This window comes from Oncorhynchus nerka, linkage group LG24, assembly GCF_034236695.1.
Source record: "Oncorhynchus nerka isolate Pitt River linkage group LG24, Oner_Uvic_2.0, whole genome shotgun sequence".
Taxonomy (NCBI): domain Eukaryota; kingdom Metazoa; phylum Chordata; class Actinopteri; order Salmoniformes; family Salmonidae; genus Oncorhynchus; species Oncorhynchus nerka.
Genome location: NC_088419.1, coordinates 32065414 through 32088811, shown reverse-complemented (window position 1 = coordinate 32088811; position 23398 = coordinate 32065414). Strand labels below are relative to the sequence as shown.

At 42.0% G+C, this 23398-nt stretch overlaps 1 protein-coding gene across 1 annotated transcript in view; it reads right to left on the bottom strand.

The window, feature by feature from the left end:
- Positions 1–23398, bottom strand: part of LOC115107488 (nesprin-2-like) — a 217424-nt gene that overhangs the window by 78623 nt on the left and 115403 nt on the right. Inside the window, exons 67-81 of the mRNA XM_065008488.1 lie at positions 21002–21553; positions 20830–20913; positions 20420–20689; positions 19774–19968; positions 18944–19045; positions 18621–18791; positions 18164–18337; positions 17958–18089; positions 16012–16208; positions 10415–10547; positions 9853–10035; positions 6764–6916; positions 3411–3593; positions 1608–1763; positions 1293–1400 (exon numbers count right to left, since the gene is read on the bottom strand). Of these exons, the coding sequence (XP_064864560.1) occupies positions 1293–1400; positions 1608–1763; positions 3411–3593; positions 6764–6916; positions 9853–10035; positions 10415–10547; positions 16012–16208; positions 17958–18089; positions 18164–18337; positions 18621–18791; positions 18944–19045; positions 19774–19968; positions 20420–20689; positions 20830–20913; positions 21002–21553 (2793 nt within the window). The remainder of the gene's footprint in view (positions 1–1292; positions 1401–1607; positions 1764–3410; positions 3594–6763; positions 6917–9852; positions 10036–10414; positions 10548–16011; positions 16209–17957; positions 18090–18163; positions 18338–18620; positions 18792–18943; positions 19046–19773; positions 19969–20419; positions 20690–20829; positions 20914–21001; positions 21554–23398) is intronic.

The window sequence follows — 23398 nt, the reverse complement described above, 5'->3', positions numbered from 1 at the left end:
GGGTAAGTCTCTAAGAGCTTTGCACAGCTGGGTTGTGCAATATTTGCCCATTATTATTTTAAAAATTCTTCAAGCTCCGTCAATTTAGTTGTTGATCATTGCCAGACAGCCATTTTCAAGTCTCACCATAGGTTTTCAAGATGGTTTAAGTCAAAACTGTAACTTGGCTACTCAGAACATTTACTGTTTTCTTGGTAAGCAACTCCAGTGTCGATTTGGCCTTATGTTTAAGGTTATTGTCTTGCTGAAAGGTGAATTAGTCTCCGGTGAAAAGCAGACTGAACCAGGTTTTCCTCTAGGATTTTGTATGTACTTAGCTCTATTCCGTTTCTTTTTATCCTGAAAAACTCCCCAGTCCTTGTCGATGACAAGCATATCCATGATGCAGCCACCACCATGATTGAACATATGGAGAGTGGTACTCAGTGATCTGTTGTGTTGGATTTGTCCCAATCATGGCTTTGTATTCAGGAAAGTGTATTCCTTTGCCACAGTATTACTGCAGTATTACTTTAGTGTCTTGTTGCAAACAGGATGCATTTTTTGAATATTTTTATTATGTACAGGTTTCCTCCTTTTCACTCTGTCATTTGGATTAGTATTGTAAAGTAACTACAATGTTGCTGATTCATCCTCAGTTTTCTCCTATCACAGCCATTAAACTCAGTAACAGTTTTAAAATCACCATTGGCCTTATTGTGAAATCCCTGAGCGGTTACTTCCTCTCCGGAAACTCAGCTAGGAAGGACGCATGTATATTTGTAGTGATAGAGTGTATTGATACACCATTCAAAGCCTAAATAATAACTAATGCTCAAAGGGATTTCAGTGTCTGCGTTTTTATCTACCAATCAGTGCCCTTCTTGCGAGGCATTGGATAAGCTCCCTGGTCGTTGTAGTTGAATCTGTACTTGAAATATACTATTCGTCTGAAGGACCATACAGATAAACCATACAGATAATTGGGTGTGGGGGATAAAGAGATAGGGCAGTCATTCAAAAATCATGTTTACAGAGTGCAATACTACTGAAATGTATATAATTTTCTGATCTCAAAAGAAATCCATTTCAACCCCACTTTGTAAACCAACAAAATGTGAAAAAATCCAAGGGCACTGAATAGTAATGGTAGGCACTGTATCTGCGGTGCTGCAAGTGGCAACGTCATATCGCTGAGTCTCAGTTTAACAAATTAAACCATAGTTAATTAACAAACAAAACCATATTTGACTAACAAAAAAACACAGTTATCTAGTAAACTTGTGGCCTGTGTCGATGTGTGTGTTAGTCACCTGTTGGTTTAAGTCTGTGCAGACCTGGGTGACTGTGTCTGCAGACCAGGTGTCGCGGACCAGATCCTCGACCTCCACACACACGTCTTTCAGTTTCTCCTCCACAGCCTGAACAGAGAGAGGAAGTCACGTTTTGTCAACTGTTCTATAAAGAAATGCACACACTCAGGCATGCGCACACACACCCGTGCGCACGCACGCAAACACGCACGCACGCACACACACACTATTTACTCAATGAAGTCCCCATCTACATACAGTGCATGCAGTGTAGTATCCATGTCCCTTGTTCTGGCTTGTTAAAACTCTCCATACCTCCCACTCCTGCAGGGCCTTGTACACCTGAGTCTGACTGACAGGTCTCTGCCACTCCCTCAGCCTCTCTCTCAGCCCCGCAGCCCAGCTGAGCACCCGTCGCAGTCGCTTCTCTCTTTCTGCGCAGATGCGGAACAGCTCCTCAGCCTGGTGCACCTGCAAACCATAGGTATGATACAGACACGAGGGTTGGGGACAATTCCATTTCAATTCGGTAAACTCATGATGGAACATTTTAATTGGAAATGTCAGGTCACTTCCTGAATCGACTGAATTGAAATGGTATTGATACCAGCCCTGTCAGGGGTTGAGTTACATGGTCAACGTTGGACCTTTGTTTCTCTCGACGATCCAGACACATGCCACTCTAAGAAAAGCAAACTGCTTCAATTGACACTCCTGGCCAACATTTTTTTAATATACAGTGCCTTCGGAAAGTATTCAGACCCCTTGACTTTTTCCACATTTTGTTAAGTTAAAGCCTTATTCTAAAATGGCCCATAATGACAAAGAGAAGACAGGATGTTAGATTTTTTTTCAAATGTATCTATTTTTTTTAAACAGAAATACCTTATTTACATAAGTATTCAGACCCTGCTATGAAACGCGAAGTTGTGCTCAGGTGCATTCTGTTTCCATTGATCATCCTAGATATGTATCTACAACTTGATTAGTCCACCCGTGGTAAATTCAATTGATGGACATGATTTGTAAAGGCACACACCTGTCTTTACAGAGCCTCCCTATATAAGGTCCCACAGCTGACAGTGCATGTCAGAGCAAAAACCAAGCCATGAGGTCAAAGGTATAGTCCGTAGAGCTCCGAGACATGATTGTGTCGAGGCACAGATCTGGGGAATGGTACGAAAACATTTCTGCAGGATTGACGGTCTCCAAAAACACAGTGGCCTCCATCATTCTTAAATGGAAGAAGTCTGGAAACACCAAGACTCTTCCTAGAGCTGGCCGCCTGGCCAAACTGAACAATCGGGGGAGAAGGGCCTTGGTTAGGTGACCAACAACCCAATGGTCACTCTGATGAGCTCTAGAGTTCCTCTGTGGAGATGGGAGAACCTTCCAGAAGGACAACCATCTCTGCACCAATCAGGACTTTATGGTATTCTGGCCAGACGGAAGCCACTCTTCAGTAAAAGGCACATAACAGGCGGCTTGGAGTTTTTGGCCTGAATGCCAAGCATCACGTCTGGAAGAAACCTGGCACCATCCCTACAGAGAAGCATGGTGGTGGCATCATCATGCTGTGGGGTTTTTCAGCGGCAGGGACTGGGAGACCAGTCAGGATCGAGGCAAAGATGAACGGAGCAGAAGTATGGAGAGATCCTTGATGAAAACTTACTTCAGAGTGCTCAGGACCTCAACTGTGGCGAAGGTTCACCTTCCAACAAGATAACGACCCGTACTGAGTAAAGGGTCTGAATACTTATGTAAATGTCATATTTCTGTTTTTTATTTGTAATAAATTATTTTTTTAAATTAAAAAACCTGTTTTGGCTTTGTCATTATGGGGTATTGTGTGTCGATTGATGAGGAAAAAAACGATTTACTCAATTTCAGAATAAGGTTGTAAGGTAACAAAATGTGGAAAAAGTCAAGGGGTCTGAATACTTTCCGTAGGCACTGTATATTTTTGCTCTTGGAATTTGCAGTTGGCAGCTTTCCACCTTTATTTAGTAAAGTACTGATTCCTTGTTTTTTTAATCTTGTGTAGATGGTAAAAAGCCTTCATTTGATTGGCTGTCACAATATTGAGCCTGGCTTTATTTGGCTCGCTGTCATACTCACTTGACTGCCCAGCTTCCCTTCTAGGAGGAGCCAGCTTAAGTTGAGGGCACCCAATCGCTCGGCAAAGAGTGTGCGCTCCTCAGAGCAGCTGACAGAGTTATCCGACGCTGCCACTGACTGCGGTTCGGACTGGCACAGGAAATCCAGGGTGAGTTGCCCGCTGGCATTGCCTGCCTGGCACCCCTGAGGAATGAAATGATTCAACACACACTGGCGTTAACACACAGGAATCTATACTACTCTACTCTACTACCCCACATAAAAAAATACTACAGTTTACTATAGAATACTATAGCACTTGTACTATAGATTTATACAGTCTGTAGTGAACTGTAGTATACTGTAGAATACTATAATACGCACTGCAGTATCCCTCAATCGTGTAGCATTTACCATAGAATTTTGTAATACACTACACACTTTAGTACCTTTTGGTCAATCGTTTTTCTCAATCGCAAACAAGCAATTGTTGGATCTGTGTTGAAACGTATCTATAGCAGAACAGAAATGATCAAATGCTCAAATACTGTACATTCACAGTATATGATAATATATATGATAATTTTCTTCATCTTAGTATCTGACTTGCATATCTTCGACCACCTTTTGCAAAACATTAAATACAAATGTCATCATTGAAAACAATTTTTTTTTTTCACAGAATATAACACATTATTTTCATCAGAAAATAAATGTGTGCAATTGTGTTCACTGTTTCTAAATCATACAATCACTGACTCTTAAGTCATCATCTCCAACATTGTGACCTTCCATTACAGAGACTTGTTTTTGTGTGAATTAAGGCCAATAAATTAATTTGTGTTCCTCCATTGTATTCACCTTTCCTTATTCTATTGTGGATTGGGTTTCTGTGCAAAAATGGAAAGTCTACAAAACTATGAGCAAACCAACCTTTGTATATACATGGAATTGGATTGTGAGATTTTCAACTGTTCAACGCTGGTCCGACCAATCTGATTCCACACCAAGACTGCTTCCATCACGTGGACTGGGATATGTTTCGTATTGCGTCAGACAACAACATTGACGAATACGCTGATTCGGTGAGCGAGTTCATTAGAACGTGCGTTGAAGATGTCGTTCCCATAGCAACGATTAAAACATTCCCAAACCAGAAACCGTGGATTGATGGCAGCATTCGCGTGAAACTGAAAGCCTGAACCACTGCTTTTAATCAGGGCAAGGTGACCGGAAACATGACCGAATACAAACAGTGTAACTATTCCCTCCGCAAGGCAATCAAACAAGCTAAGCGTCAGTATAGAGACAAAGTAGAATCTCAATTCAACGGCTCAGACACAAGAGGTATGTGGCAGGGTCTACAGTCAATCACGGATTACAAAAAGAAAACCAGCCCCGTCACGGACCAGGATGTCTTGCTCCCAGGCAGACTAAATAACTTTTTTGCCCGCAATGAGGACAATACAGTGCCACTGACACGGCCCGCAACTAAAACATGCGGATTCTCCTTCACTGCAGCCGACGTGAGGAAAACATTTAAACGTGTCAACCCTCGCAAGGCTGCAGGCCCAGACGGCATCCCCAGCCGCGCCCTCAGAGCATGCGCAGACCAGCTGGCTGGTGTGTTTACGGACATATTCAATCAATCCCTATCCCAGTCTGTTGTTCCCACATGCTTCAAGAGGGCCACCATTGTTCCTGTTCCCAAGAAAGCTAAGGTAACTGAGCTAAACGACTACCGCCCCGTAGCACTCACTTCCGTCATCATGAAGTGCTTTGAGAGACTAGTCAAGGACCATATCACCTCCACCCTACCTGACACCCTAGACCCACTCCAATTTGCTTACCGCCCAAATAGGTCCACAGACGATGCAATCTCAACCACACTGCACACTGCCCTAACCCATCTGGACAAGAGGAATACCTATGTGAGAATGCTGTTCATCGACTACAGCTCGGCATTCAACACCATAGTACCCTCCAAGCTCGTCATCAAGCTCGAGACCCTGGGTCTCGACCCCGCCCTGCGCAATTGGGTACAGGACTTCCTGACAGGCCGCCCCCAGGTGGTGAGGGTAGGCAACAACATTTCCACCCCGCTGATCCTCAACACTGGGGCCCCACAAGGGTGCGTTCTGAGCCCTCTCCTGTACTCCCTGTTCACCCACGACTGCGTGGCCACGCACGCCTCCAACTCAATCATCATGTTTGCGGACGACACAACAGTGGTAGGCTTGATTACCAACAACGACGAGACGGCCTACAGGGAGGAGGTGAGGGCCCTCGGAGTGTGGTGTCAGGAAAATAAATGAATGAATCCTACACGCAATGTGCTTTTTTTTAATCACAAATAATATTTGATTTGATGTGTATGAAATGGTTTGGTGAAATATGCAAGAATAGTAATTATCCATAATTCTGCACTTCTGGATAATTGTACTTCCAATTTTGATAATTCATAATTTGATAATTCATAAGTCATAATTTAGGGATTTTCAACTACATTCAGACGAGGGCCAATTTTTTCTTGAGCTGATGGTCAGTGGACCGGAACATAATTACAAATTATGTGTAGACTGCAAATTGACCGCAATAACTATATTTGATTAAAACAATTTCCAAAATTAAAATCACTTGGAGCTGGTTTGCATGTGTGTTTATAGTCTTTTATGTCCCCCCAATTCTTTTAAATAATAAACAAATATGATTTATGATTTTTTTTGCTCAGAAAACTTGGGGGGGCCAAATAAAATCCCAAGAGGGCCTCAAATTGGGGAACACTGATTTAGTGACTGCAAAGAAAATATATCGATCGATTGGGATTTTTTAAACACAGACTAACTTTATGTCTGATCTGCTGAGACTCAAGAGATATGTATGGTTTTGTTTTGCAGGTAGTCATGTTCTTTGATTAATATATTTGCAATTTTGATGGTATAATAGTTTTGATAAATGTATTTATGAGAAGGGAACTACATATTGAAAAAACATTTAGTGTTTTGCAAAAGGCCACAGAGTTCTGTGTCTTGTGGACTCTCTGAAAATCGACAACATTGTTCGACAACATTGTTCCATAAAAAACGCTTGTATGCGATTGAGAAAAACAGTAATTGCACTTACTATAGAATTGTGTACTACATTGCAATAGACTGTCCCATAAAACATTTTACCATAGTGTACTATAGTACGTACTATAGTAGGCATGTTTACTATGATAACTTTGTAAATAACAGCATTTATTTAGCCATATTACTCTATTGTGCAATGACAATCATGTAAAAAAATATATAATAATGTGGAACTAGTCCTGTGATTCTCAATACATGTGTGTGTGTGTATGTGTGTGTGTTCGTGGGTGTGTGTTAATGTACCTGGTAGTATTGGATTATATGTCTGAGCTGATCTGCGTCATGGCAGGCCTTGATGGTGGCCTGTCCCTGATCTTCTAGCCTGGCTTCTTTGTCCTTCACCCACGCCTCCAGGCCTGACAATACCTGGCATGGTGGCCACTTCTCCAGCAGGAGCTGAGGAACACAGAAGGACAGAAAAGGGACATCAAAACTCCAGCATTCAAAAGTGGATATAAAGTGATGAAGAAACTCTATAGTGTATGTGTGTATATAAATGGCATATACTGTATATACAGTACACTATCTTCAGAATGTTTTCACACCCCTTTATTTTTTCCACATTTTGTTGTGTTACAGCCTGGATTAAATTAAGATGTTGTGTCACTGGCTTACACACAAGACAAAATACTGTCAAAGTGGAATTTTTTACAAATGAATAAACAATGAAAAGCTGAAATGTCTTGAGTCAATAAGTATTCAGCCCCTTTGTTATGGCAAGTCTAAATAAATTCAGGAGTAAAAATGTACTTACAAGTCATATAATAAGTTGCATGGACTCCCTCTGTGTGCATTAATAGTGCTTGCATGATTTTTGAATGACTACTGCATCTCTGTACCCCACACATACAATTATCTGTAAGGTACCTAGGCTGAGCAGTGGATTTCAAACACACATTCAACCACAAAGACCAGGAAGGTTTGAATATCCCTTTGAGTATGGTGAAGTTATCAATTACACTTTGGATGGTGTATTAATATACCAAGTCACTACAAAGATATAGGCGTCCTTCCTAACTCAGTTGTCGGAGAGGAATGAACCCGCTCAAGGATTTCACCATAAGGCCAATGGTGACTTTAAAACAGTTCCAGAGTTGAATGGCTGTGATAGGAGAAAACTGAGGATGGATCAACAACATTATAGTTACTCCATAATACTAACATAAACGACAGTGAGTGGAAAAAAAGGAAGCCTGTATGCTTGTCATTGGCAAGGACTAGGGAGTTTAAAATAATAATAATATTAATAAATGGAATAGAGCTAACCACAGGCAAAATACTATCGGAAAACATGGTTCAGTGTGCTTTCCAACAGACACTGGGAGACAAATTCACCTTTCAGCACGACAATAAGCTAAAACACAAGGCCAAATATATACTGGAGTTGCTTACGAAGACGACATTGAATGTTCCTGGGTGACCTAGTTACAGTTTTTACTTAAATCAGCTTGAACATCTTTGGCAAGACTTAAAAATGGCTGTCTAGCAATGATCAACAACCAACTTAACAGAGCTTGAATAATTATTTGGTGCAAATATTGTACAATCCACGTGTGCAAAGCTCTTAGAGACTTACCCAGAAAGACTGTAATTGCTGCCAAAGGTGATTCTAACATGTATTGACTCATGGGTGTGAATACTCGATATTTCTGTATTTCATTTTCACTTTGTCATTATGTGGTATGTTGATGAGTGAGAAAAAAAGCTATTTGATCCATTTTGAATTCAGGCTGTAACACAGCAAAAAGTGGTATAAGTCAAGGGGTATGAATACTTTCTGAATGCACTATATAGTCAACAATATAATGTAGAGCATTGCTTTAGAAAGGCATACCAGTGTAAATATACCATATTTGTATGCCGTTTTAGAATATCCTAAAGCTGTGAATTTGACCACAGACAAACTATCCCTTTCTGCTCTTATCGAGGAGTTTCCCAGTAGCTGACTTATATCCTTCATTTGACAAAACACAGGGGGGAAAAAGGAGAGTTAAAAAGAAAGAAAGTCGTTGTATGCGGCGCTGTGAACTGGCCTTCACTGAGACCACAGCTGCAAGGGGGAGGAGAGGGGGCAATGCCAGTGTGTGTGCATGTCTGTGTGTGTGCGTGACTGCGTGTCTGTCTCTGTGCATGTTCTGTGTGTGTTTGTGTGCGAGTATAGGTAATGGGTTTTGATGCTCCGGTGATGCATGCACTGTGGGAGCCAGTGCCAATGACGTGCAACCCCCGTTGTCTGAAGATAAGCTTCTTCTTTCATCTCCTCCTCTCCCCTATCTTCATCAAGTCAGTGAACCCACAACAGGTCATATTGTACATGAAAGAGTTCACAGTGTGAATCCCAAATGACACCATATTCCTTATATAGTGCACTACCAGCTCAAAAGTAGTGCACTAAATAGGGAACAGGGTGCCATTTTAGATGCACCCTCACTGTTCAGTTTGGCACAACGATCGGCCGTTTGTTGAAAGTTCTGAGAACCTGCTCGGATTCAGTGGTGATAGACGAGGGGCCAAATGGAAAAACTAGTCTTTGCCTCTTCTCTTTGTTCATCCCATCTGTGTGTGTTGTTAGGAGATTATTTGAAAGATAATGGGTGTGTCTCAATAGCCCAGCGAGGCTTGGTATCCTTTCCTTTTCACTCCTCTCTTTTCCATCACGCTTGGTTTCCCAGCTCTTTCCTTTCCGCGCTGGTTACGTAGAGCATTGTTTCCCAACCAGGGGTACGGGTACGTCGGCAGTCCCCATGGGGTACGTGGGAAGATATTTTTTTTAAATGTGTGGGAAAAAAAAATTGGGAAAAATTTTGCCCCCCAAAATATGTTTAAGTCATCTTGGGCCTCCCAAGTGGCACAGGAGTCTAAGGCACTGCATCGCAGTGTTGAGGGGGCACTACACTAGAGCCTGGTTATAGTACAATACAACCTGGTTCTACTACACTATAGCCTGGTTCTACGACACTATAGCCTAGTTCTACTACTCAGCTGCTTACACTACAGCCTGGTTCTACTACACTACAACCTGGTTCTACTACACTACAACCTGGTTCTACTACACTACAACCTGGTTCTACTACACTACAGCCTGGTTCTACTACACTACAAGCTGGTTCTACTACACTACAAGCTGGTTCTACTACACTACAAGCTGGTTCTACTACACTACAAGCTGATTCTACTACATTACAAGCTGGTTCTACTACATTACAAGCTGGTTCTACTACATTACAACCTGGTTCTACTACACTACAGCCTGGTTCTACTACAAGACACCTTCTACTCAGATGCTTATCAAGAGCACAACCAAACAATCAACCAACCAATCATATCCCCACCTGGTGCAGTCTCTCCTGGGCTATGGGAAGTGCAGACGTGACTTCGGTCCAAGTTTGCTCCAGCTGCGCTAGCTGTCTGCGCAGCCCCGGTGCATCAGCCTCCTTCAGCTGCAGTAGCAATGTGCCCGCCCTGAGCGCAGAGGCCTTTTCAGCGGACCTGGTTTCCAGCTCCACTGAAAACTCCTATCAAAGAACCAAAAGTCAAATCGAACAGCTCCCATACCGGAAATTTCAAACAAAATTCACACATTCAGTTTGCAATTCTAACATTTCCCATGGCATGTGAACTGACTTGATGTTTCCAACACATTTGTAATGTATTTAGGAACCAAAAACTCACACCAAACTAGCTTTCAGGTGTTGTGAAAGAAAAGACAGATGGACTGCATTTTTAACATGTTACAATTAAATGTGTTATACAATAAAAGTTGTTTTTCTGTGTATCCATACATTTCCGGTAGGGTCTGGGTGACACTGTCAGTCATGTAACATGAATTCCGATTATTTACTACATTGAGCTACAAATCATGTCATCTAAAGTTTTTTTCCCTAAGAATTTTACCAGTAGCTGGATGAGGTAAGTACTGGTGAGCTCCTCGTTTTGAGGTGTGGCGTCGGGCAGACTTCTCCATGTCTTCAGGCGTTCTTTAACACTGCCCATCCATCCAGTGAGCGAAACAGAGTCGTTGTGGAACCTACAAGAGAGAAAACAGGGTTCAAACATCGTTCGATGTGTGCTTATGCAAAGCAGTCCACATTTATAGTGCCTTCAGAAAGTAATCACACACCCTTGACTTTCTCCCCATTTTGTTGTGTTACAAAGTGGAATTCAAATGGATATAATTGTCATTTTTTGTCAAATATCTACACAAAATACTCCTTTTGTTTAAATGAATGGAAAATAAATCACTAATATATCTTCATTAGATAAGTATTCAACCCCGAGTCAATACATGTTAGAATCACCTTTGGCAGCACTTACAGCTGTGCGTCTTTCTGGGGAAGTCTACAAGAGGTTTGCACACCGCATCACACACACACCCCAATTTATTAATGGACTGCTGAATGTATATTTTTTTCTCTTGCTTTGTTTGCTCTTTTCAGTATTATGTCAATCTCTGATAAGCTACCCAGAAAAGGGCTGAAAATAGCCCATATTAATATATGTAGCCTTCGAAATAAGGTTAATGAAATCAATAACTTGCTAACATCAGATAACATTCATATATTTGCCATTTCTGAGACTCACTTAGATAATTCATTTGATGATACAGCAGTAGCAATACAAGTATATAACATCTATAGACGATACAGAAATGCTTATTTGGGAGGGGTTGCTGTATATATTCCGAGCCATATCCCTGTAATGCTTGGAGAAGATCTTATGTCAAGTGTTATTGAAGTGTTGTGGTTGCAGGTTCACTTGGCCCATCTAAAGCCTTTTCTTTTGGGGTGTTGCTATAGACCACCAAGTGCTAACAGTCAGTTTCTAAATAATATGTGTGAAATGCTTCGTAGTGTATGTGATGTAAACAGAGAGGTCTACTTTCTTGGGGACCTGAATATTGATTGGTTTTCATCAAGCTGTCCGCTCAAGAGGAAGCTTCTTACTGTAACCAGTGCCTGTAATCTGGTTCAGGTTATTAATCAACCTACCAGGGTGTTTACAAACACTACAGGAACAAGATCATCCACATGTATCGATCACATTTCTACTAATACTGTAGAACTTTGCTCTAAAGCTGTATCCGTACCCATTGAATGCGGTGATCACAATATAGCGTCAAAATCCAGGAAAGCCAAAGTTCCAACAGCTGGTCCTAAAATAGTGTACAAGAGATCATACAAAATATTTTGCTCTGACTCTTATGTGGATGATGTTAAAAATACTTGTTGGTCTGATGTGATTAATGAGGAGCATCCAGACGCTGCACTTAATGCATTTATGAAATTGCTTCTTCCAATTATTGATAAACGTGCACCTGTTAAGAAGCTGACTGTTAGAATTGTTGAGGATTCATGGCTTGATGAGGAATTGAAAAACTGTATTGTTGAAAGAGATGGGGCAAAAGGAGTGGCTAATAAGTCTGGCTGCACATCTGACTGGCTTACTTACTGCAAAAAAATGATGGGACTAAACTCAACAAAAAAAGATTAAACTGTATTATGAAGCCAAGGTCAATGATATAAAGAATGATAGAAAAAAAACTTGAGTACTTTAAATTAAATTATGGGCAGAAAGACAAATTCAACTCCATCTTTCATCGACTCAGATGGCTTATTTATCACAAAACCATTTTATGTTGCCAATTATTTTAATGATTATTTCATTGGCAAAGTGGACAAACTTAGGCAAGAAATGCCAACAATGAACAGTGAGCAAATGTATTCATGCATAAAAAAAATGAATAGTGAAAGAAAAGCATTGCAAGTTTGAATTTCGTAAAGTTAGTGTGGGAGAGGTGGAAAAATTGTTATCGATCAATAATGACAATTGGAATTGACAACTTAGATGGAAAGCTACTGAGGATGGTAGCTGACTCTATATTCTTTACCTCAGGTCTGGAGGGAAGCCAAAGTAATTACGCTAACCAAAAGTGGTAAAGCGGCCTTTACTGGTTCTAACAGCAGACCTATAAGCTTGCTGCCAGCTCATAGCAAACTGTTGGAAAAAATTATGTTTGACCAAATACAATGCTATTTCTCTGTAAACAAATTAACAACAGACTTTTAGCATGCTTACAGAGAAGGGCACTCAACATGTACTATACTGACACAAATGACTGATGATTGGTTGAAAGAAATTGACAATAAGATAGTGGGAGCTGTACTGTGCAGTGCAGCCTTTGATATTATTTACCATAACCTGTTGTTGAAAAAACATATGTGTTATGGCTTTTCAACTTCTTCCATATTGTGGATTCAGAGCCATCTATCTAATAGAACTCAAAGGGTTTTATTTAATGGAAGCTTCTCTAATGTCAAATATGTAAAATGTGGTGTACCGTAGGGCAGCTGTCTAGGCCCTCTACTCTTTTCTATTTTTATCAATGACCTGCCACTGGCATTAAACAAAGCGTGTGTGTCCATGTATGCTGATGATTCAACCATATACACATTAGCAACTACAGCTAATGAAGTCACTGAAACCCTTAAAGAGTTGCAGTCTGTTTTGGAATGGGTGGCAAGTAATAAACTGGTCCTAACCATCTGTGGAACTAAGAGCATTGTATTTGGTACTAATCATTCCTTAATTAAGTTCTAGACCTCAGCTGAATCTGGTAATGAATGGTGTGGCTGTTGAACAAGTTGAGGAGACTAAATTACTTGGCGTTACCTTATATTGTAAAGTGTCATGGTCAAAACATATAGATTCAATGGTTGTAAAAATGGGGAGAGGTTTGGTCGTAATAAAGAGATGCTCTGCTTTTTTGACACCACACTCCAAAAAACATGTTCTGCAGGCTCTAGTTTAGTCTAATCTTGATTATTGTCCAGTCCTGTGGACGAGTGCTGCAAGGAAAGACCTAGTTAAGCTGCAACTGGCCCAGAACAGAGCGGCACGTTTTTACCTAATAAAATACCAAATACACCTGGATTGTACAATATTTTCCCATGAAGCTTTTAAAAAATCTGTCAAGTTGGCTGTTGATCATTGCTAAACAGTCATTTTCAAGATTATTTAAGTCAAAACTGTAACTAGGCCACTCAGGAACATTCAATGTCGCCTTGGTAATAAACTGCAGTGTATATTTGGCATTGGTTATTGTCCCGACTGACAGGTGAATTTGTCTCCCAGTGTCTGTTGGAAAGCAGACTGAACCAGTTTATCCTCTAGGATTGTTTTGGAATATTTTTCTTCTGTACAGGTCCTTCTTTACTCTCTGTCATATAAGGTTAATATTGTGGAGTATCTACAATATTGTTGATCCATCCTCAGTTTTCTCCTATCACAGCCATTCAACTCACCATTGGCCTCATTGTGAAATCCCTGAGCGGTTTCCTTCCTCTCTGGCAACTGATTTAGGAAGGACACCTGTATCTTTGTAGTGAGTGGGTGTATTGATACACCTCTCAATGTGTAATTAATAACTGTACCATGCTCAAAGTGATATTCAATGTCTGCTTTTTTTACCCATCTACCAATTCTTTGCGAACCATAGGAAAAACTCCCTGGTCCTTGTGGTTGAATATGTGCTTGAAATTCAATGCTCGACTGAGGGACCTTACAGAAAAGTGTACAGTCGTGGCCAAAAGTTTTGAGAATGACACAAATACTAATTTTCACAAAGTCTGCTGCTTCAGTTTGTATGATGGCAATTTGCATATACTCCAGAATGTTATGAAAAGTGAACAGAAGAATTGCAATTAAGTGCAAAGTCCCTCTTTGCCATGCAAATGAACTGAATCGCAAAAAAAACATTTCCACTGCATTTCAGCCTTGCCACAAAAGAACCAGCTGACATCACGTCAGTGATTCTCTTGTTAATTAACACAGGTGTGAGTGTTGACAAGGATAAGGCTTGAGATCACTCTGTCATGCTGATTCAGTTTGAATAACAGACTGGAAGCTTCATAAGGAGGGTGGTGCTTGGAATCATTGTTCTTTCTCTGTCAATCATGGTTACCTGCAAGGAAACACGTGCTGTTATCATTGCTTTGCACAAAAAGTGCTTCACAGGCAAGGATATTGCTGCCAGTAAGATTGCACCTAATTCAACCATTTATCGGATCATCAAGAACTTCAATGAGAGCGGTTCAATTGTTGTGAAGAAGGATTCAGGGCGCCCAAGAAAGTCCAGCAAGCGCCAGGACCGTCTCCTAAAGTTGATTCAGCTGCGGGATCAGGCCACCACCAGTACAGAGCTTGCTCAGGAATGTCAGCAGGCAGGTGTGAGTGCATCTGCACGCACTGTGAGGTGAAGACTTTTGGAGGATGGCCTGGTGTCAAGAAGGGCAGCAAAGAAGCCACTTCTCTCCAGGAAAAACATCAGGGACAGACTGATATTCTGCAAAAGGTACAGGGATTGGACTGCTAAGGACTGGGGGTAAAGTCATTTTCTGTGATGAATCCCCTTTCCGATTGTTTGGGGCATCCGGAAAAAAGCTTGTCCGGAGAAGACAAGGTGAGTGCTACCATCAGTCCTGTGTCATGCCAACAGTAAAGCATCCTGAGACCCTTCATGTGTGGGGTTGCTTCTCGGCCAAGGGAGTGGGCTCACTCACAATTTTGCCTAAGAACACAGCCATGAATAAAGAAATGGTACCAACACATCCTCTGAGAGCAACTTCTCCCAACCATTCAGGAACAGTTTGGTGACGAACAATGCCTTTTCCAGCATGATGGAGCACCTTGCCATAAGGCAAAAGTGATAACTAAGTGGCTCGGGGAACAAAACATCGATATTTTGGGTCCATGGCCAGGAAATTCCCCAGACCTTAATCCCATTGAGAACTTGTGGTCAATCCTCAGGAGGCGAATGGACAAACAAAAACCCACAAATTCTGACAAACTCCAAGCATTGATTATACAAGAATGGGCTGCCGTCAGTCAGGATGCGGCCCAGAAGTTAATTGACAGCATGCCACGGCAGATTGCAGAGGTCTTGAAAAAGAAGGGTCAACACTGCAAATATTGACAACTTCATGTAATTGTCAATTAAACTTATGAAATGCTTGTAATTATACTTCAGTATTCCATAGTAACATCTGACAAAAATATCTAAAGACAATGAAGCAGTAAACATTTTGAAAATTAATATTTGTGTCATTCTCAAAACTTTTGGCCACGACTGTATGTGTTGGGTACAGAGATGGGGTAGTCATATACAGTCATGTTAAACACTATTATTGCACACAGAGTCCATGCAACTTATAATTGTTAAGTACATTTTAACTGAAGACTTTTCAGCTTTTAATTTTTTATTAATTTGTAAACATTTCTAAAAATAATTTCACTTTGACATTATGGGATATTGTGTGTCGGCTAATGACCCAAAATCTCAATTGAATCCATTTTTAATTCAGGCTGTAACACAACAACATTTGGAAAAAGTCAAGGGGTGTGAATACTTTCTGAAGGCACTGTACATGTTCCCACAGCTATGTTGTGTGTATGTCCCTGTCCATTTTCCGAAAACCCTGTCTGTGTGCGCCCACCTGGTCCAGTTGTCCCTTATGTCGCGGCTGCGTTGGCTCTCCTGCTCTGCCTTGCTGCGGACAGCCCGCCAGCGCAGCTCCAGTACGCCTCCTGTGCCGCCGACCCCGGTACTGCATCCCCAGGCCTGCAGAGCCTTCCCCTGGTCCAGGACCGAGCCCAGGGCAGGCCTGCACTCCTCCAACAGGGCCAGCACTCGCTAATGGGGGGAAAAAGGGTAAGCAGAGAGAGAGAGAAGGGGGTGAATAGGGGTGGGATAGGTTGAAAATGTGAAAGAATAAAAATTGAGAAGGGAATGTGTTTTGAATAAGAGAGAAAAAAGAAGAGGTAGGGCCAGAAGAAAGGGGGATGAAAAGAAATGTAGGAATCAAATAATTATTGTGGGATGTGGGGAGAGGAAAAGAAAATGAAGCGGGAACAGAAAAGGGAGAGGAGGGGAAGGAAAAGGAAGAGGAGGGGAAGGAAAAGGGAGAGGAGGGGAAGACAGGAACAGAGAATGAAAGTGAGAGGAGACAGAGGGAGGAGGAGGAAGGGGATGTTTGCAAGGGATACAGAAAGAGAGAAATAATGAGAGGGATAATGGGGAGAGAAACGTGAAAAGGGGAAATGCAACACAAAAAAAAGAAGTGCGATAGGGAACAAGGCAAAAGGAGCAAAAGAAATGCATAGAGAGTGAGAATGGAATCATCACCACCCGAATCCTCACCTGAACCCATGCCCACCCCCACACCAGTGCCTATGAGTCCCAAATGGCCTCCTATTCCCTACATAGTACACTACTTTTGACTTGAGCCCTATGGGCTTGTTTAAAAGTAATGCACTATACAGGGAATAGGAGACCATTTTGATCGTAAACAGCATCTCATTCAGTTATTATAGCCAGATAGGGGAAGGCATAAATCTATTAAGGAGATTTGATGAAAAGAAGCATGTGTACTCTACCCCTACACACACACGTGCACACACATGTGCACACACACACATTCCACTCAAGTCGGTCCGTCCGAGAGATGAGAAATAGGATTCTGTAATTGTAAAAGGGAGGGGGGAAGTCAGCTAGTTATGGGGAGGGAATCCGAAATGGAACACCGTGTTCTACTCTCCGATAATGGCCATCCGTATTCCTCCAAGTAATTTGATTTTGGAATGAAGCGATGCCACAACAAATAACTCTCCTTTTTTTCACCCATTACTCTCTGTCCACCTCTCTCTCTCCTTCTATCTTTCCATCTCTCTTTCTCTCCATCTTTCTTGTGCCAGGTGCCCATGAATCCGTCATTCACTGAAGGGCCTGGTTTACATCCAGCTCTCTCTGTATGGCTGTGTCCCGAATGGCCCCCTATTCCCTACATAGTGGACTGCTTTTGACAAGAGTCCTATGAGGGGAATAGGGTGCCATTTGGGAGTCAGTCTGTGGTACGTCCTACATTGTTGTTGGTTACTGGAATTAGACAACAGGTGGTTTCATCCCAGTACACGAAGGATGCATCGCTCATGTGGACATAAGACACCTGTTGCTTAAGACTTATGCTCATGATATACAGTATCTTCCAGTGATACAAATTAAGAATAAGGGCTACACTGGTTACGTAGTGCAAACTAATTCTTAGTGGGCAAATGTTGTTCAATTGGGTATGTGAGGAGAAGAAAGGGGGTGGACAGAAGGAGATATGGGACAGTGAACGAGAGAGGGATGAGGAGATGATAGGGACGTCAAGAAATACTGAGATGGTCAATGCAATGAGAAAAAGAAGACAGATAAGAGCATGCAGAGAGTCAGACACAAAGAGAGCAGAGAGCCAGACAAAGATAGCAGAGACAGACACAAAGGGAGCAGAGAGACAGACACAAAGAGAGCAGAGAGACAGACACAAAGAGAGCAAGATAAGGAAGGAAGGAAGGAAGAGTAGTAGAGAGAAGAGGAGGAGAGGGAGGGAGGTTTGGATACCTGACAGGTGTCCAGTCTTTCCTGTAGTAGCCCCTCTTTTTCCTCCACCAGATCCTCGCAGGGGATGAGGGCTTCCAGCTCCTCCAGCTGCCGGCCCAGCTGAACACAGCCCTCCTCCCACCTTGTCCAGACCTACACACACACACACACACACAGTGTGAGTGTATGTGTTTACTTATGTGGGTCTTTCATGTGTGTGCGTGTACCTGCAGCCTTCTGTGCATGGTGGCTCCCTGCTCCAGAGCATGTTGCTGCAGAGTGGTGACCTGTTGCTCCAGCCGGACCTGTTCATCCTCTTGACCAACCAGCCCCCCCTGTGGCTCACACTGGAACAGCCGCTGAACCAATGCCAGCTGGGATTCCATAACCTGGTACAACTTCTGTTCAGCCAGCGCCAAACACAGACACACACAGACAGACACACACAGACACAAAATAATAAATTGAAACCCAGTTTCTAAATTGACAAAATCACATGGCAATTGGTCAGAGGTTTACATGGAGATGATCCCAAACGTTCATTTAAACTTGGATTCAACTGCTTTCCGAGTGGGAAGACACTGTCCTCTACAGTTGTTCTTCTTTTCCATCAGCTCCCATGCCAAGTCGAATGTGCATAAAATGACTTGACATAACACTCTCTTTTCCCCAGCATATGCTTACCTTGTGCCTGCTGAGCAGAGTCTGCAGCTGGGTGCGGCTGTGTGGTGGGTGGTCCTGACTGTCTGCCAGACGCTCTCTGCCTAGCTCCACCAGACTGGCCAAACCCTGCAGCAGGGCCTGGGACACCCGCTGCAGCTCCACTGCATCCTCGGGACACCGACCAACGACATACTGCAGAGACACACCATCGTTACTGACCTACAGTAGACATCTAGAGTAAAAGACGGGATTACGTGGGAATATACTGACAAAGGGGCACACACACACACACAAACTCACACAAACATTCACTAGCCCTATGATTAACAAACTAAATGTTGTACCTCCAGCATGGGGACATCCTTGATGTGTGTGAATGGATCACTCTGTCCACGTTCAAAATCATCATACACGCACACGTGGCTCTCCTGTTGCTCCGTCCCTGCCTGCATGCAGCGCACAGTGAAAAGAGACAGACATTGACAAGTCCTGGTTAAGCAGTAAGGCATGAGAGCCCGTTGCATATCGTAAAGAACACAAGGATATCTGTTCTAGCTAATGGCTGTAAGGTGGTTGTGAGATGGTTTGTGAGGGGATTAAGAAGTGCTGGGTGGCAGGTAAACCAGCGGTTAGAGTTGGGCCAGTAACTGAAAGGTAGCTGGTTTGAATCCCTGAGCAGACTAGCTGAAAAATCTTTCAACGTGCCCTTGAGCAAAGCACTTAATCCTAATTGCTCCTGTAAGTCTGGATAATAATGTGCTTGTAGGGCAGCCAGGTCACACCAGTTCCACTGCGGTATTAGACATTTGTCCAGGATGTATGCATGCAATTTTAATACTGTCCACAAGAGGCAACACAAGTGCCTATTACAATCTAGCAGTCTCATGGCTTGCTAGGGTGTTGTGGATGGGGATTGAAGAAGGGCTTAAACCATGAACTACGGCTCGGTGCATCGCAGGTTCAATCCCATTGCTAGGCACTCATTTTTAATTGTTCTGTTTTAACCCAGACCTTAACCCTTACCTTAACCACTCCGAATGAATTCCTATACTTAACTCTCAAGTTTTTTCTGTTCGAACCGTATCCCAAACCTTAGGTGATTGCAAAGTGGTTGTGGGTTGGTTGTGATGTTATTGTGAAGTTGTTGTGAGGTGGTTTGTGTGGAGCCACTGACCTGATTGTGGCCCAGTTCTGTGTGTAGCCGGCTCAGTGAGGAGGTGAGGGCTGACTGGGCTGTTTGAAAACAACACTGAAGACAGGTCACACACTGGGCTGTGGTCTCTGGTGCTTCAGACAACTGGTCTGGGTTGATGCCTGACCTTAAATGGTTCAGCTCCTCACTCAAGGCTGGCAGCTCCACTGAGAGGCACTGTGAGGCACATAGACACACACACACAGGTATACACACACACATACACATACACACGCACACATACACACATGCACAGTTCATTTGCACAGGTTCCGAGATTTTGTCATCTGAAAATATTGTTATTGCAGTTTAGCTAATTTGATAGTGAGTGATTAAAAAACCCCAGGGTGACATTTCCATAGTGCAAAAGAGCACAGATTAAACCTGGCACAATTTTTCATCTGGCAAAGTTTACTTGTTCAACAATGTGTGTTATTAGGCGGCAACTATTTATACATCAACGTAATAATATGAATAATCACCTCCTTATTTCTCACATTGTTGAAAAAAAGTTCAATCACAGATCGGTGCTCTTTTGCACCACGAAAATGTCACCGCCAGTGTGCAATATATGCTACCTATTTCCAGAGATCTATAAATGTAAATCAGCAGTTTGTAGGTACTGTACCTCCATCTGTAGCAATCTTAGTTGACTGTCCTCCACTGTGGTAATAGAGGGACTGGGCAACAGGCCAGTGAGTGTTTCCAGAGAATGCTCCACTCCACACAGAGCTGTGTAGAGCTCTCTATCCAACATGGGATAGCCGCCTTCCTTTGAATTGGCAGAGGAAAGCCCACTTGCTCTGTGTCTGAGTTGTCTAAGGCTTGCAGCACACACCTCTATCTCTCTCAGACCACCAAAGCCACCGCCGGTCCCCTCTGCCCTTGACCCTGTAGCCTACACAACCACATGGAGAGCACCATCAACACAATATAATGGCTTGAGGACAGCCGCCCTTAAAATCCTGTACCTCTGCTAAATTTTGACCCAGGTCTGATGAGTACTTGAATCAGGGAGGTGTGACAGTGTGAACTGACCGCATGTAGATCCTCCTCCTGAATATTCCTCAAGGTGTTGAGTTTCTCAGACAGTCGAGTGTGAAGGAGGTCCCATCTCCCATCCTATGAAAAATAAACGTAAAACGTGCGGGCAGGTAATTGTGTGTGTGAGTGTGTGTACATATGTGGTGCACGGGTATGGTACTCTTACCAGGTCTTCCTGGGGGTCGCTGGGTGTATTTGGCAACTGACCATTGGCAACTGTCCCAATTTCCTTGGTTACTGACCCAGTCATCTTGGTTACTGACCCAGTCATCTTTGTTACTGACCCAGTCATCTTTGTTACTGACCCAGTCATCTTTGTTACAGAAGTAGTCTCAGGTACTGATTGTATCTCTTTGGTTACTGATCCAATCTTCACAGGTACTTCTCCAGTTTCTTTGGTTGCCAAGACACTTTTTACAGATGCTGGTCCAGTCTCCATGGTCACTGAACTAGTTTCAGGTAATGAGACAGTTGCCTTGGTTACTAATTCAGACTTCTCGGTTACTGACAAAGTCTCCTTGTTAATGTCTTTACTGACTGATTCTGTCGGCTTGTTTTCTGATATAGTGGTCTTGGAGATGGGTTTCCACTGAGCCGGTAATGACAGGGTGTCTGCAGGTGCTCGGTCTGTTTTTTCAGGTGTTGGTTGGATCTTCTCAGATATTAAACCAGAATTAGTGTCTTCTGGGTCTACACAAGACTCCGGGGTGTCCAACTCCTGAACGAAGATGGTTGGAATGAATCAAACCCAACCCCAATAGAGTGGTATGGAATCTGACATGCAATTACTTCTTTACTCAATGATCTGGTAACACTTTACATCTTTACACTTTACACTTTATAATCCATTAATAGATCATTATTAAGGCATTTATTAATGATTTGCTGAACACTTGTAAATCATTATTACGACTTCATTTACCACTAGTAATTAAGGTATTTGTAAACGGTTATCACTGTTTAACAATGCTCATTAATACATCATGGATAATGAATTTGTTAATGATCTGTAAATTATTTCTAAACCATAATTATAAAATGTATAAAAAACTACAGTATGTTTATGTCAGTGAGCAATTTACATACTATGAAGTCATAAACTATCACTTATTACTTCTGCCTTTATTCATGATCGATATGTTATTGTCTTAAAACCTCTTAAAGCTAGGGGGCAGAATTTTCACTTTTGGATAAATAGCGTGCCCAATTTCAACTTCCTGCTACTCATGCCAAGAATATAAGATATGCATATTATTCATAGATTTGGATAGCAAAGACTCTGAAGTTTCTAAAACTGTTTGAATCATGTCTGTGAGTATAACAGAACTTATGTAGCAGGCAAAACCCCGAGGACTAACTGTTCAGATTCTTTCCCCCCTCTCTGTTCCCTATATTGTCTTTGCCATTGGATATTTAATAGGAACCCATTTTCAGTTCCTACCGCTTCCACTGGATATCACCAGTCTTTGGAATATGGTTGAGATTATTCCTTTATGCTATGAAGAAGTAGGCCAGCTCGGAACTGAGGACACTTTTGTGAGTTGCTCCAGACGTGAAAAGCAGTACTGGTTTCTTTTCTTTCCTGTATTCAATACAGATTGCCCCGTCTACAATTTGATCGATTATTAACGTTTAAAAATACCTAACGTTGTATTACAAAAGTAGTTTGAAATATTTTGGCAAAGTTTATAGGCAACTTTTGAAATATTTTTTAGTGACGTTGCGATTTTGTAAGCTGTTTTTTTCTGGATCAAACGCGCTTTATAAATGGACATTTTCGATATATATGGATGGAATTAATCGAACAAAGGGACCAATTGTGATGTTTATGGGACATATTGGAATGCAAAAGAAGGTCATGCATATTTTATTTCAGCGTTTTGTGTAGCGCCTGCTATGCTAGCTCCTTTGTTTACTGCTGGTGCAGATGGTGCAGGCTATCAGATAATAGCTTCTTATGCTTTCACCGAAATGCATTTTTAAAATCTGACATGTTGGCTGGATTCACAACGAGTGTAGCTTTAATTGAGTATCTTACATGTGTGATTTAATGAATTTTATAGCATTTTATTTGAATCTGGCGCTCTGCATTTCCCCCAGCAATTGGCCAGTTGAGACTAGCGTCTCCCCTATCCATAAGAGGTTTTAAGAACCACAATGTACAAATTATTAGTAAACTTGTTTGCAGTACCCAATCTAAAGTTGCAGCCATTTATCCAAAATTATTCATGAAGGTTGAAATGATTATAAATCTTTTCATGAATTTCCCCTTCATAATATCAGCCTGGCCATCCCATCATTAAAAAACTATCTGACAATGTCACGAGGGGCATTATTAAAACTAATTTGTGAGCAATTAGATCACCTTCAACCAATCAGAAGATGACCTAATCCAAAATGCAGCGTTTGGCCCTGTGGATTTTTACCCACTCAGAATTTTTGAGAGGATGCTGATTGGATAGTAATGGGGAATATTAGTTGTGATTCCAGGCTATGGCTCAGATAAGTTTAAAAACATAAATAATTACACAGCAGACAGGGGGTTTAAGAAAAGTTAATATTT